Raw genomic sequence first — 15,052 nt, forward strand, 5'->3', positions numbered from 1 at the left:
CATATGGGAAATGTGCCCATGCGCTGCTTCGGAATGGTTGTGCAAACCTTCCACAAATGTCAACTAAGCATAAATTACTTGCACCATGAATTGAACACACAGTGCCGTCTGTTGACATTTCTAAATGTACAAAGTGAATATTCACTGCTGCGGCATCTATGAATAGTTTTAAAATGAACAGTACCTCTTGTCTGGCTAATTGCCAACTTTAGCAATATGACTCCCATTCTTCTGTCCAGTGGTTCTTTGGCTATGGCTGCCAGTGGGCTAAAAGAGTCCTTCTGTGAATGCCATGTGTGTTGGGCATATCAACCCCGTGTGAAAAAGGAACTTTTGCCCTTTAGGTCTGCGCACTCAAAGATTGTGAAAGGAGGCATTGCGTCGTCATGTATGGAATTGGCTCTTAAGAGTTCGTGGGAGCACGAGATGCAAGAAAGTTTTGAAATCAGATCAGCCGACTTTTGGCAGCTGGGTTTGCTATGTCGCTTTCGACTGCCATGGTTGAAGCTCTGATCCAGAGAAGGAAAACCACAAAAAGGCCGGCCGCCGAACGTGAAACGCGAAGGCCTGCGGTGGTCCCTTATATGCATAAGGTGACCCATCAACTCAAGAAAGTTGCTTGCAGGCATGGTGTTGCTTTGGCAATTTCTGCGCCAAACAAGCTTTCAAAGCTATGTTCCTGCACCTGCGGAGAGAGCAGAGGAGGATGCCCTATTCGGCATGGTGCCTCATACGTGTTGTGCGCTGTCGGCGTGGTATATGGCATTCCACTCTCATGTGGTAAGACATACGTTGGCCAGACAGGGCGGTGCGTCATTGAGCGACTCAGGGAACATGCACATAAAGTAAAAGTAAACAAAAATGTAGATAGAGGAGCGCACCTTGTTGCGCATATAAACTATTGCAGCAATTGTGAGGTGCAACTTGATCGGACGGTAATTCTTGGCGAAAGCAAAAATTAACATGCGCGGCTTGCCTTGGAGGCCTACCACATTAAAAAACAAGGCAATAATTGCATCAGTGATACTTCTTTGACCATAATTGCATCAGTGATACATCTTTGACCCTGCACCCATCAGAATTTGAATTCCTACATTTGCGTATGCGATAAATTGGCAGATGTCAGTAATGTATCCTCTGCGCCTGCACGGTTGTGTGGCCTAGGTATATATATGCACCGACGACGAAGGAGAAAAAGAAGTTGTTAGTCAGCGCCAGTGTGTGTCGTGTATATCTTTTTGTGGTTCGTCTTAGGTGTTTGCGCTGTAAGTTTGCGCTCAGAATAAAAGAGCCCCGTCACGAAAATGGTTCCTTGCATTTTTCTTCCTTTAATAGTTACCTACCATGTAGTGATGGTACAGTGTCAGAATTCCTCAAAGCTGTGACAGAAAGTATGGAGCATAATGAGCAGTACATGTATTTGTGTAACCTTCGTGTTTGTGACATCAGATTCAGCACATTGTATTAGGCTAATCTTTGTGCTTGCAACTTGAGATGTTCTTGCAGCGTTTATTAGACCAAAAAGTTTCCAAGAAGTCACATTTGTCTAAAAACACAGAAGTAAGTTTTTGCATACATACATGATCATTGTGAAGTGTTGCCTCTATTTTGCAAAAGTTTGCTAGAACACAATAATTTGGTAAGTCACAAAGCCATCTGAAGCCACAACATGGGAAGGGAGAAAGTGTTATGTTCAGCATCTGCTAAACCAATTTAGTGATACTTGTTGCATTTGAAAGATGTCGATTTGACTGATTGTGGGGAGCAGATCTTTTATTTAAGCTGCAAATTTTTTTTGCGAGAATTTTCGAAATTGAGAAAAACATAGAAAAATTTAAATTGTAAAGTTAGAAAATATAAATTGGCACTAAGCAAATAAAGTTAATTTATACAACATTCGATATTTCAACTGGACTTGCTCAATAGCTGTTGCAATTTTATGTAAACTGTACTCATATTGCATCGCATTTCACTTTAGATGATCAAACTGATAGATTATAAAATTGAGCTATCTGTTTTTAGTCCAGAGATATGGAGTTCTAAAGCTTGTGCATCATGTTTTTTTTTATTTGCCAATTACTGTCAATTTAAAAAAAAATAATTTGGGCCCTAAATCAGCCGTTCTTCTGCAACAGTCGGTAAAACTGAGCTTTCTATCTTGAACGCTACAAATTTTATTTAGGTAGGTCCAGCAGTTGCCTGGTAACACTATTTGCGCACTGCACATATAAAGCTGTCTATTTTAATGTAAACAGACTTTTCAAAGATCTCTTGCGGTGAACCTTGTAATTCTGTCATGAGCTGGATTACTTGAAAAGGTGGAGACTGCTTGCAAAACAAATTACAGCTTGATATTTCATAGTTAAGAAATTTTGCCCAGTAAATTAATTCACTTTATAGCAAATGTTCAACTTGCAAAATTCAAGAGCTTATGTACCTGAAGTTTATGTTGAGATGCATTGATGTTCCAGTTAGCACTTATCAACGCTTTTCCACAGTAGTCAGTGGTTCTTTAAAATGAGTAGGGAAGGAACTTCGCGGTAATGGGCAGAAAAATTCATCGAATTCCTTTAGTGAGCAAAAAGCCATTGGGTGCTGTTGGGCTTGCCCACACCAGGAAACAGCTCCAGTGCCAGAAATTTTATGTAGTTGGCTGAACTGTGGCATTTGTGATGAATGGGACCTTGTGGACAAAATGTTCTGCCTGCTTGATGGCCAAGTGCCACCGACTGCGGTGTGCCAGCACCATAGTACTGTAGTATGGTAGGTAGTTGGGCAAGTAATTATAATAATAATAATAAAACACCATGGCAACCATGCCAACTAGGAGGCCATACAAACCAGCATTCTTTATTGAGATTGCAATGTTACGGACACTCGACATGCATTTGCACCAGTGGTGTCGTTATGCTGCCCGGCTATTGATTGGCACATGCAGTGCGTTTGGCTCCAAAAGCAACCAAGCCAAGTGGATGTAGCGTCGTGCTTTGCTCAGTCGGGTCTGCCGGAGCCATTCTGGCTCCTTCACTGGTTGGCACTTGCGCTGTGTGAGCACCACACTGTGGCAGTGCCTACACTGGTCTGAGCGAAACGGGCAGTAAATGTCAAACTAAATTCATGTAATCCTTTCTTTTTTACGCTGACAAATGCTCTTACCTCATGCACCATTGAGGTGTGACAACAGCAACGCTGCTGGAATGCCAGCATTCTGAGAAGTCTTCGTTCTGATGCCAAACCACTTTGCTGCTTTCAGTGGTTGAAAATTTATCCTCAAGGGCTGAAGTCTGCTGATTTGCTGGATATGTTGGATATGCCTGTTACTGCTGTCAGTTTTTTGGCTGGGCATAGTTTAAGGCTCCGTCGAGTCCACTTCTTTCTTTTTGCCTCTCTGCAGGGTGAGAAGGCGGTGTACGGCTGCAGCCTTTGCAATGTCCAGATTGACCAGCCCGAGCAGTTCGACTGCCATGTTGAGAGCGCACGGCACATGAAGCGCCTTCGTTGGATGTACTTCATGGGTCTCAATAGTGAGTTGACTGGATAGATGGATAGACGTATGCTGTGAGCATCACCTTTGAAACGTGGTGGTCAATTGCACCACCAAGCTCTTGTTCTTATTTTGCCTACTGTCCTACCTATATTTTTGAGACAAAACAACTATCCCCTGCTGTTGGCACCACCTACTGACTTGCATGTTTGTGGAGCTAGTGTTGCTGCTAGGGTTCAAGTGGTAATTGTGTGTGTGTTGTGGTGTGCGGGAATTATTGTAGTTGTGCAACAAGTTTTATTTATTTCGAGATACTGGAGGCCAGTTGGCCTGAGAGGAAAGGCATGTCTTCAGTACGTGTTAAATGCTTTAATTTCAGCAGAGAGGCCGAAAGCATTGTTTTAGATGAGGGACACTAAAGGGAAACACTGAATCAGTTTAAGCTTGATAAAGTATTCTTCAAGAACCCTACTTTCGTTGTTTTTGCTGTAGTAAGTAGATGATTAGAAAATAAAATCGTGGTCAAAGTTTCGTTTTTTAAATTTTGTGTCAACACCTTGGAGCTGGTACGTCAGTGTGATGCCACAGATTGCAATTAGTATTTTCTTGCACTTCAGCGGTTGTAGTCCTTTAAAAATGTTTGAAACTTCGCATGTTCAGTGTTTTAGAATACAATTTTTAGTGTTGAAAGTTGCTCCGAGCAGACAGCTTCATGAGGTCCGGGCGAGGTGGTTCGAGAACGTCAGGCTGGCGTAGCCTTTCATTTTTGCACTTCTTCCTGGCTTATTCTTTAAGCCCCTTCTCATGGCTGTTTTAGCATTGTAGGAGGGTAATTTACTAACAGAGCTCCAATTGCTTTGCTCTTTAGGGTCACTTTGAAGAACGTAAAGGGCTCCAAACGATGTCCGTCATTTTGAGGACACATTTAAATAAACACGCACTGTGTACAAAATACTGCGACGATCGTCTCTGGCAGGCACAGCGGTGCGTGTGCCCCAGAAAAGCCACAAATTCGAAAAACTATTCCGTCTGTTTTTTGATCGCAAGTCGTGATGCCAGCAGGGTGTCGCCAAAGTAAAAAGCTGTTGATTAGTCAGTTGATGAACGATGATAGCATCACTGTGATTTTAGACAGCTCTCTTCTGAGAGATAAGAAAGGTTAGGGTGGGGGAGCTTGACCATTGTGTGCCACTAATCCTTCGATAAAGCTTCCGTTTAGTCAATGTCGTGCAGAAGGGATGGACAGTGGAGGAGCCTTTCTTCTGGTGTGTTGAATTGAACCGCAGCTTTGACAGCACTGTGTGGAGTTGGTGAGAATAGGTGACGAGGAGGAAGTAGTACCTCTGTGAAGGGCCGCAAAGGAGATCAAGAAACTACAGCGGCTGCTTAGTCGTACGTCAAACGCCGGAAACTTTGCTGTTAGGGCATTATCTTACAGAATTATTGTAGCTGTGCGTTCGTTGTGGACTGGTACACAGCTACTTCTACACAACACATTTTTGAGCTCGGGGTGGCTTAAGGGCCCATAAGATGCGATGGAGATGGTAAACAAATATTTTTGCAAGTGATTAGAATCTTCTACCTACTGTGCCCAACAACAAGCCAGTCGCAGTGTCTCAAACTAATTTTGCACAAGCGCCACTGTTAATAAACAGTGCTCTCTCAAGATGTTGCAATGCTGCTGCTCACGCAGAGGAGCCGAGCAAGTTCTTCTGCCGCGTGTGCCACATTTCGATGCCCTGCCGGGACCACCTGATCGGACACCTGCGCAGCGAAAGGCACGTCTGCCTCAGCAAGGCGCTCAATGTGCACCCGGCCTACACCGAGTACCTGCTGCTCCAGCACTTTGCCAGAGGTGAGTCAGCCTTGGCCCGGTGCATTTCTTGTCACCTCTCTCGTTGCGCATTGTGCCCTCTCCTTTCACCTTTGCAACTGGCAACTGTACGCAGGTTTCCTTAAAGGGCCCCTCACCAGGCCACATAGCAAATTTGGTTACACGCCGGAAGTTGTTACATGCCCTCTAGGGAGCATTCTGTCTCAAGAATTTTCCAAATTAGTTCGTTAATAGCCAAGATAGAAATATTTCAGTGCCGCGAACCCATGGTTTCAGGAGGCAAGGTCCACAGCCAAGCGAGACATCATTTTCGCTTGCCCTGTCTAGCCTCCGCAAGCGAAATTCTTTCCCTGCATTCTCCCATACTGGACCTTGAGGATCGTGTAACGCATACGTCACGGGACCCACCTTCATTTTTTTTCCCTGGCTTTTTTGCTGCGTGGCGCACTTCCGCTGACGGTGTCACGCTCGAGCTGTTGTGATTGTCTAGTTTCGTGCAGTGCAAGATTTTTGCTTGCTGTGCACGAGGAAACCTGACTAGCAGTGTAAGTCAGTGTCACAGGAACACTGAGGCAAACACAAGCAGATCACAGAGCATGATTGTGCCCTGAAATACGGTAGAAAATGACATAGTTTCGGTGTCTGTGTGTGCGACTGCACGATGTGGGAACAAGCAGACGAAATGGAAGTACATCTCTCCTGCTGTGGTGCGAAGCAAAACAGGAACACGTAGACATTCGGTTTGTGTGTTTTATTATTTCTCTAAACTTTAATTCGTCTATTGAAGCAACAGGTTACACAAATAATAGATATTGCTTGAATAATTCTCAAAGTCATGTGGCACTATGAGCAACGTGACCGCACAGGCACATGTACGTAGGCACACTTGCATGTATACGTCATCCTTCCTGTTTTGGGCATGAGGAGAAGGACGATTGGCGTTCGGTTTGAAATTTCAGCTCTTTTCACAGTGCGTAGAGATGTAATACTTAGCAGACGTGATCCATGGTGCTTGTCAGCTCAAAATGGCCAGTCCTGGTGAGGGGCCTTTTAAGTACTTACCCTAAAAGGGCAGTTGATGGGGGGGAAAAAAAAGGCCCCAGTGCTTCTAGCTAAGAACATGGTGCTTCATCACTAATGCTTTTTGAAGCATTTATATAAACAAGTGGCAGGAATGCGAGGATTTATTGCCATTGTAATGACTTAAAATAAAGTGGAATATAACAGAAATGTATTAAAGGAGCCCTGCAATAACTTTGGAGGCCATCATTTCGCTCCGTTTTTGTATCCAACAAGTCAGAGAACATAATCATAAATAACAATCAAAATGGCAAATGCAAATGGAAGTTTGTTTGAGAAGCGTAAGAATGTGTGCAAATGAAAGCCTAAACTCAAACTTGATTTTGGTGCCTTTTACCAATCCATTTCACTCTCCCAGTGACGTTCTACCATGCAAGCCAATTGCCGGTGATTGCACGCGCAATTGCCTTGAAAAGTTTGTGTGCCACAGTTGCGAAAGCCTTGGCACACAAAGCCATAGCTGACCTTCAAGTGTGAGCATGCAGGATGATGGGGCTGTTTTTACACAGGACTTGTAAAAGCACATGAGCTTCCACTATGCATTATACTAGTATTATTATATATTATCCAAACATCTACCGTGTGATGTCTTCCAGTGAAGAAAAATAGCTGCGTTGTGACACTGCCGTCAACAGATGTTTTCTCAGACACATTGCAGGGCCCCTTTAACGGCAGGAAAGCTAGCCCAAGTATCACAGGTGCTGTCACACTTTTCTATAAGTATCACATGAAAATTCTGTAAACAGATTTCGAGCACATCTTGCACGAGCTCCAATTTTAATTATCGTTTGCAATATGCTGCATAATAGGCAACAGCTCTCGCAAAGTTGCTGCTACTAATGACTTGCCTCAACTGGATTTTACTCTCACGCAGATGATCTCCTGACGCTGATTTCATTTCTAACACTGACATGCAGAACAAGACCTTGCTTTTGTTGTTCTCAGCACTCGGATGGACCTAAAATTCCAGCACTGCTTTTTGAAAGGCATACTCCTGTGAGGGCCGGCAGTGGTCTTCGTCACCTGCTTTTGCCGTTGTTTGGAGCTGATTGTTCGAAGTACGAATTTACTACCCGTGAAGCCAACCTCGTTCGAATTGTGGCATGGGTCATTGAAGCTTTCGTTCTGCAGTAGTTTTTTTATTAGCGTAAGGTTTCCACAAATAGTTGTCGGTCCACAAAGCAAGTTTCATTTGTACATTGCACTTGTATGTCAGAATGAGATGCTCCTTCACATGGTTTAGTTTCCACTGAGGGCACATGGAAAAGTGTCTACATTGGCAGCTTTATAGCTGAGTAAAACCTCGTTAATTTGAACTTCCCGGGACTAGAACAACTGTTGGAAATCACCAAAGGTCAAATTATCGAATGTGTCAAGGAAACGACAAATAAATGCTTACTACATCACTGCGCCTTTATTTACCAAAGAAATCCGCTACCCCTCACTTCTATTCCGTACGAAGTCAGTGTAGAAGCTGTGGTTATTGTTATCTCGTGACTGATTGGTGCTTGCAGCGACGAGATCCTCGCGATTTCCTTCACAGTCTGGCTCCGGTATGACACCTTCATCTGAGTAGACAGGCTTTTCTCTACGTGATGTGTACACATACCTATTATTTTTAATGCTTTATCGTTAGAAGTGTAAAAGCAGAAAAAAGTGTATGTGTGGGAAACCAGTCACGTAGCAGAAGTGTGCATATAATGTATGCATGTACAACCAAACCCACTTATAACGATCCCAGGTGTAACAATCAATCAGTTATAATGATCACATTTCAGTGCATTTGCAATTTTGCAATCTTGCCTATTGAAACTGCTTCAAGATATAAAAAAAATTTTGTTTAAAAATTGTCATACTGTTCCGACGAATGCTTCGAACCTGGTCGCGGTAAAAAGAGGACATATGTGAAGTACCAAAGCACGGAAGTGCAAACAAACTGGGCACACGGTAGCGCGTGCCCGCTCTAGTCTTACTGCGACAATGGTATGGCCTTCGAGATGAGCGAGCGACCGCTGAACTGATTTCAGAAGCTACAAAGAAGGTCACACACTTGCAGGGCTTGACTCCCCCCCAGGGAGGAGGCCTACAGTATAAACAGTGTGCCAGGAGGCATACCCTGGTGCGTGCGCAGGTGCAACATCGGAACTCAGGACAGTGGTACTCGTTTCGACACAGTTGTCTGTGTGGCACCACATGCATTATACCTGTATTAATGATTTTGGACGACCATCTATGTCCTTGCACCATGGGAACAATGGCTGCCGACAGGATCGTACCCAAGGGAGTGCCTGGGGGGTGGGGGGCCAGGCCCCCCCTGAAATTAAGTGGCATAACCCCCCCCCCCTGCACACGCCACCACTCCTGACACGTATTCCTAAAGCACTGCCAAATAAAGCTTGAGCTTTGACAGCTATTTGGCAGTCAACATTTTGCTGTCTCTTTCACTCCTTTTGTATGGCAGTACAGTGGAACCCCAATTATACGACTTTTTCGGGACTGCGAAAAAGCATTGTAAAATCTGAACGTTAATTATCCTATAAAAATACTACTTATTTCGCGTGATGGATTTATGAGGAACTTCAATGTAAACTACTAACATACTCTGCAGGGCTTGGAAACCCAAATTACCAAAAAAGTAAATGCGATAACAATTAATGCTGCAGTACAGGTACCAATCATGCTTTATTCAAATGAACCTTTACGGCACTCCACTGCCCACTGCAGCGATTCCCGCCAGCTGGTGCGAACTTTAAAAAAAAGTCAGTAAGTTTCTTTTGGACCTTGTTTGATCCGTGAACCAAGAGCTTTCGCTCGAGTTGGGCAATGTCCAAAAGGAGGCCCTCTGCGGCATCGCGTGAACAGATGAGGTTCCGGATGTCGTCTGTGTGCCGTAGCATCTCGGCGAATGTGGTAGGCACAGGCACGGCATCTGTGGCGTCGTCACTGTCCTCATCCGATGTTGCAGCGAGGTCGGCACTAGGCAAATCCTACTCGATGGCGTCATCCAGTGACACCTCGCCGCAGATCGCAACATTGTCGTCGGCCTGCACGTACGCGGCGAAGGTCGTGGTGAGGTTTAAACCCTCGGAATCGTCGTCGGCGAAGCCTGCATCGGCCTCGAGCGGCATCGAGGTTGTTGCGTCCCCAGCAGAGGAGGCAGTCTCTCGCTTAAAGTCATAGTGCTTGAACGAGTTAGCGATTGTGCTTCACGACACTGCGCTCCACGAACTCGCATTGAAATGCATGACGTTGAGCACAGTGATCTTTCTTTCCGACTCGCTGCGCTCCATAGCTGCCAGCCGACGCTGCACTAACAACTTCTGGTACCCTTGCTTGATGCACTTAATGATGCCGGCATCGAGCGGCTGCAGCCGGCTTGTGCAATTGAGCGAAAATAAGCAAACTTTATGTTCCTCAGGCTGGACGTATCGGGTTGGTGGCACGGTGCGTTGTCCACAAAAAGCAGTATTTTCCTGTCCTTAGCACCCATTTTGTTATCCAGCTGCTGCAAAAAATTGCTGAAGAGCGAAGACGTCATCCACACCTTTTTGTTGAAGTTGTAGCTGCACGACAGCATCTTCAAGTTCTTAATAAAGCACCGTGGCTTTGTAAACTTTCCAACAAAGAGCACGGGCAGCCTCTCGGAACCGTCCTCGTTGCGCAGAATAGTTCCGCCACGCGCTCTTTACTACGCTTGCCACCATGACAGTTGTCACTATTAAATGCAAGGGTTTGCTCGGGCTGCATATGGTAAAAAATACCTCTCTCATCGGCATTGAAAACGTCGCAGGGCTTGTATGCAACAAACATCTCCGGCAGTGACTCCATCCATTCGTGCACTGTTGAAACGTCCACGGAAGTGCTTTCTCCATGGGAGCGGCTGTACACAATCCTGTTTGATTTTTTATACTATCCGGCCACCCGTTCGATGCCTGAAAGTCATCGGTACCTAGACGCAATGCCACAAGGTCTGCCTTTTCCTTTAGAATGGCGCCGTCAACGTTGATTGCAGAGCTCCGTGCTTGATGCAGCCACTTGACGAGAACTTTTTCTAACTTCTCATGCTGTCCTTCTTTGGCCGCTTTCCGCTTGAGCTCGAACTTGTTGGCTTCTGCAATATCACCGCTTTCTTTGCCAGGATCGTCTTAAGCGAAGATTTGGGTATCTTAATTTCTCAGGCAATGCTGGCTTTCGGGGCTCCATGCTGCTTTTCCGCTTCCTCGATAATATTCAACTTATCACCGAGCGACAGAGCTGTCCGGTTTCGGGACATTGTGCATCGCATTGCTCCCCACAACTCTAAACCTCCGCTGAATGCTGGTCACTACGATTACGACAAAGAACATGTGCGATAACCCTAGGCCTCTCTGCGCTACCTTGTCGGCAATCTGCTGCGGGGAAACTGGAAGGAGAGAAACGCTTCCCCAACGCGACGAGAGGCAACACCCCCGAGAAGAGAGGGAGAAAGTGATTGTGGAGAAGAAAAGGCACTATTCCAGCACAGCAAGCGTCGCGGACGGCTACTGGCGGGGAAGAGAGGAACGAACTATGAGGCGAGGCAGGAAAGAACGCTGTGCCGGAGTGAACTGGTTGAGCGGTGTCAAGCGCACCACATGCAGAGAGACGGAGCGAGGAAAGAGACCCCCGGCACTTTTGTTTAGTCCACCGTTCCGTCCCGCGCTTCACGAGGGTCATCGCGTAACGCGAGTCGGGCATAAAATTGCGTCGGATAACCGGGGTCTTTAATGCATTGCTTCTATGGGGACTTCGCCGGGACTGTGCTGATCCATCGCAAAAACTGGGGACGTATAACCGGGGTTCCACTGTAGTTATCGGCATCTCCTGGTGTGTGAAGGCCAGTTTTCTCATCGATTCGGTGCCCACACGATTAACTCGAGATGCGTTCAGATGTCACCATCTATTGCAATGGTCAAGTGCATTGTGCTTCCTTAGTTCAGCCTTCATTGTTTAGAATCATCCAGGGACCAGGAAAGGGATTCAGTTCGTAGTAACATGGTGTGTATGCTCCTGGAACGAGTTGCGGCCAGAGGAGACGCCAGCTGCTTTTAACTTTTCCTTTTGCCTCGTTACTTCCTCGAGCGACAGCTCGCCGCAACGCTGGCAGATCCTCGGAACCATATACCCATGATATGGGTTAGAAAGGTGGAAAATAAGCTCATGCGAAACAGTGTCCATTATCAATCCCTGCAGTAACCATTAAACCCGTAAGCAATGTGAATGTCACCCGTTACCTCATCTGGTTTTTCCCTAATTGTACAGCACTTTTTCATGCAAAATTGGAAACTGGAAAGAAGAGTCTCAAGGAGTTGAGAAATTAAGCTATCTACTAAGGCAGAGAGCAGAGGCCACAGCCAAATAGAAATGAAAAGCGAAAATTAGCAAATTTAGCAGTTGTTTGTTAATAATGTTTATGGCCCAACGTCTTTTTATTTAGAAAGGAAGTAGAGAAAACACTGCCTGAAGTGGAGAATAATTCTGTGTGTCTTGAATAACGCTTATATAATTATCAGTCGAGCCGCCTGGCATAGCCACTTCTCTGCGGTACTTATGTGGGTGTTTTTCTAACCGTCAGTGGTGGGTGCGGTACAGTCGCCAACCGTTTATTCGGACCTCACAGGGACTGCGGAAATGTCCGAATAAACAGGTGTCTGAAAAAGCAGATCAAGAAAAAAAAATGAAATCCATTATTTCCACGCACTTGTTCGGACTCAGCAGTAGGCTTGAAGAAATCGTGAATGCGCCGTTGCACGCTGTTCCGTTTATGCGCAATCAGATAAGCCTGAATCTCGGAGAGGGTTGTACGGTCACTATAGGCGGCTAAAAGCACAGTCACTGCTTGTACACGCTCCGCATGCGACGGCAGCATAGCACATGGTGCGTCATCTTCTGACTCAGTCATCATCTGGCAGTGCAGCAGACACCTGACGAATGATCTTGCCGTCGTCGAGTTCTACGTATGTCAATACAGCAGTGTCAGCACCTATGAAACTGTCAAATGAGACGGTGTCCGGAATCGCAGTGCAACCACTGTACAGGTCTCGGCAGAACATTTTCCGCGTCAGTAGGGAGCACGTCGGGCGACAAATCTTAGGCCTCCCGGCACCCGCTTGCCGGCATTCCCCAGCGCAGTCTGCGCGGGCACTGTCGACGCCATTAGACCCTTGACGCGATGTTTACGTATGCCGCGTTGGATCACTGAAACCTCGACACAGCACACAAAGCAAACACCACCATGCCGACACCCGTCGCACAAACGAAAAACACAGCCTGCTCACAGCGTCTTGTGCGAAGAAAGAAATCAGCTGCTGGATTGTCTTGACATGGCTTACTAAGCTGAAACCGGAACTGCTGTCGAGCCACTCTTTCGAACCAGGCAGCAGCAATGATGATGAGCGGGGATTTTCAGTAGCGCCACTTCGTGGACCAGCAAAGAGGCTCCGTTCAAAATGAAAATGGCGTTCAGCAAGTCGAACCATGTACCGGTCAGAGTCGGTGCATGGTGCTCTCGATCAAGTTGTCTCAAGGAGTGTCTGAAAAATCCGACAAGAGGTTGCAAGGTGTTCGAACTTTCGGCAGTTGTTACACATAATGGTCTACGGGGAGAATGGCTGTGCCGCGAAGCTGACTGAATAATTGGGCATGTCCGAATTTATGGAGTCCGGAAAATCAGTTGGCGGCTGTACGTCTAAAACCGCAGTGTCCTGCGCTCTTCGCGGCTGTACGGGACTAGCGGCCACGCATCGTTACGCAACTTCCCGAATAACAAAACGAGTCTATTTTGGCACTTAACTTGGTAGAGCAGTAAACGAGGGAACGAAAAGAACTGTGATTGTTCTGAAAATGTATATTTCTCTATAATTTTTCCTGACCTAATTCAAAAAACGCTACTAGAAATCTTTATTTTCGACTTTCGCTTGTTTACTTCTTGACAGTGTTCTTCCTGCGTGAGTCCATTTCATGTGGTTCCTTGTTTGTCAAGTAAAGGAGAGGTGCATCTCACGGGCATCTTGTGAGATACACCTTATTTCATTTCTTTTTTACGGGTTTACGTGTCTTTATGGCGAACTGTAGGCATTATTCACGTTTGGACTAGTAAAGGTACCCCCCCCCCCACCCCTCTCATTTTCATAGGTAAGTTACGTTGGGCTTCCCCCACCCCACCCCCCCCCAAAAAAAAATAGAAACCAATCCTGGGTATGTGCCTGGCTGCTGAGGCGTACCTATCAACGCGGCCCGCATCGGCGAGAATGCTGCACCACGTGCGGCCGCCATGCACCCGAGGTTACTATGCCTTTACCAGGAGATCACGGTTTGACAGTGGTTCACTTACGTGTTGCTGATTGCTGATAACTGTTCGTGGTGACACTTTACCTTTTCAATATCGCATTCCTTTTGCCGCAAGTGACATGGGTAATGTAATCTCTTGGCTCTTGTATGGATGACGCCATAGAGCTTCACACAATTACTAGAGGGAACTGTGGGACTAGTGTTTACAGGAGCTGCAAGCAGGGCAGTTCAGCCAGTATGGGAACTGTGGGTATAGGACATCGTTTTGCCTAAGCTTCATCTTTCCGGTTTTAAAGGGCCCCCCTCACCAGGCCCCCTAGCAAATTTTGGTTATACGCTGGAAGTTGTTACGTGTCCTCTAGGGAGCGTTGTTCCGCAAAAGACTTTCAAAATTCTCCTATACTGGTCCTCGAAAATCGTGTGACGCAACGTCACGGGTCCCCCCTTTATTATTTTTTTTCTCCTCGCTTTTTTGCGGCGCAGTGCACTTGTGCTGACGGCATCGCACGCTACCTGTTATGATTGTCTCATTTTGCGCAGCGCACGATTTTGCGCGCTGTGCACAAGGACACCTGACTAGCACTATAATTCAGTGCTACACAAATACTGAGGCAGATACAAGTGGATCATAGAGCATGATCCTGTGCTGGAACACTAAATCGCCACTGAATTTTTTTGCAAGTGGGCTGGTCGGCAACAGATTGTCCATTGCGACATAGCTCGCGGGTTTTGCACCAGTAGGGAGGAATTGAATTCCGGGGTTTTCCTTGCCGAAACCACAATTTGATTATGAGGCACGCCGTAGTGGGGGACTCGGGGTTCTTTTTGACCACCAGGGGATCTTTGACCTGCCGCCAATGCACGGGACACCGGCATTTTTGCACTTCGCCCTCCTTGAAATGTGGCCGCTGCAGCCGGGATTTGATCCCGCGACCTCGTACATAGCAGCGCAACGTTATAGCCATTGCACTTCACCATTGACAGCTTTTGCTATGTTTGTGACATTGCGCACAGGATGCATTGAATCAAAACGGAATGGTGAATTGCCAAAACTGCTGCACATGAATTTGTTGTCTCTATCGATGCAATCATAGATGGTGAATACTTATTTCTGAAGGCCAAAATGGGTCATGTGAGGTGGTAAGCAGGGTAAACACCATTAACACCAGCAAAGCATTCCGTCATTCCTGTCGTTCTCGCGTGAATCCCGCTGATAGCTATAGCGATGTTGACTTAGCTGCTTCACTTCTGTTGGATGTTGGTGCCTCTTCTGCAGCAAATATTTGCAGTGCTCAGCACGTTTGAAGGGTCTTCTGAATTAGCCAGTATGCAGCCAGATTCATCCA

General features: G+C 46.2%; 1 protein-coding gene across 2 annotated transcripts in view; it reads left to right on the top strand.

The window, feature by feature from the left end:
* LOC139059863 (uncharacterized) overlaps nt 1-15,052 on the top strand; it is a 111,462-nt gene that overhangs the window by 7,999 nt on the left and 88,411 nt on the right. For both annotated transcript variants that reach the window (XM_070538334.1, XM_070538335.1), the window contains 2 exons: nt 3,395-3,524; nt 5,178-5,339. In XM_070538334.1, the coding sequence (XP_070394435.1) occupies nt 3,395-3,524; nt 5,178-5,339 (292 nt within the window). The remainder of the gene's footprint in view (nt 1-3,394; nt 3,525-5,177; nt 5,340-15,052) is intronic.

Source organism: Dermacentor albipictus, chromosome 5, assembly GCF_038994185.2.
Source record: "Dermacentor albipictus isolate Rhodes 1998 colony chromosome 5, USDA_Dalb.pri_finalv2, whole genome shotgun sequence".
Lineage (NCBI taxonomy): Eukaryota > Metazoa > Arthropoda > Arachnida > Ixodida > Ixodidae > Dermacentor > Dermacentor albipictus.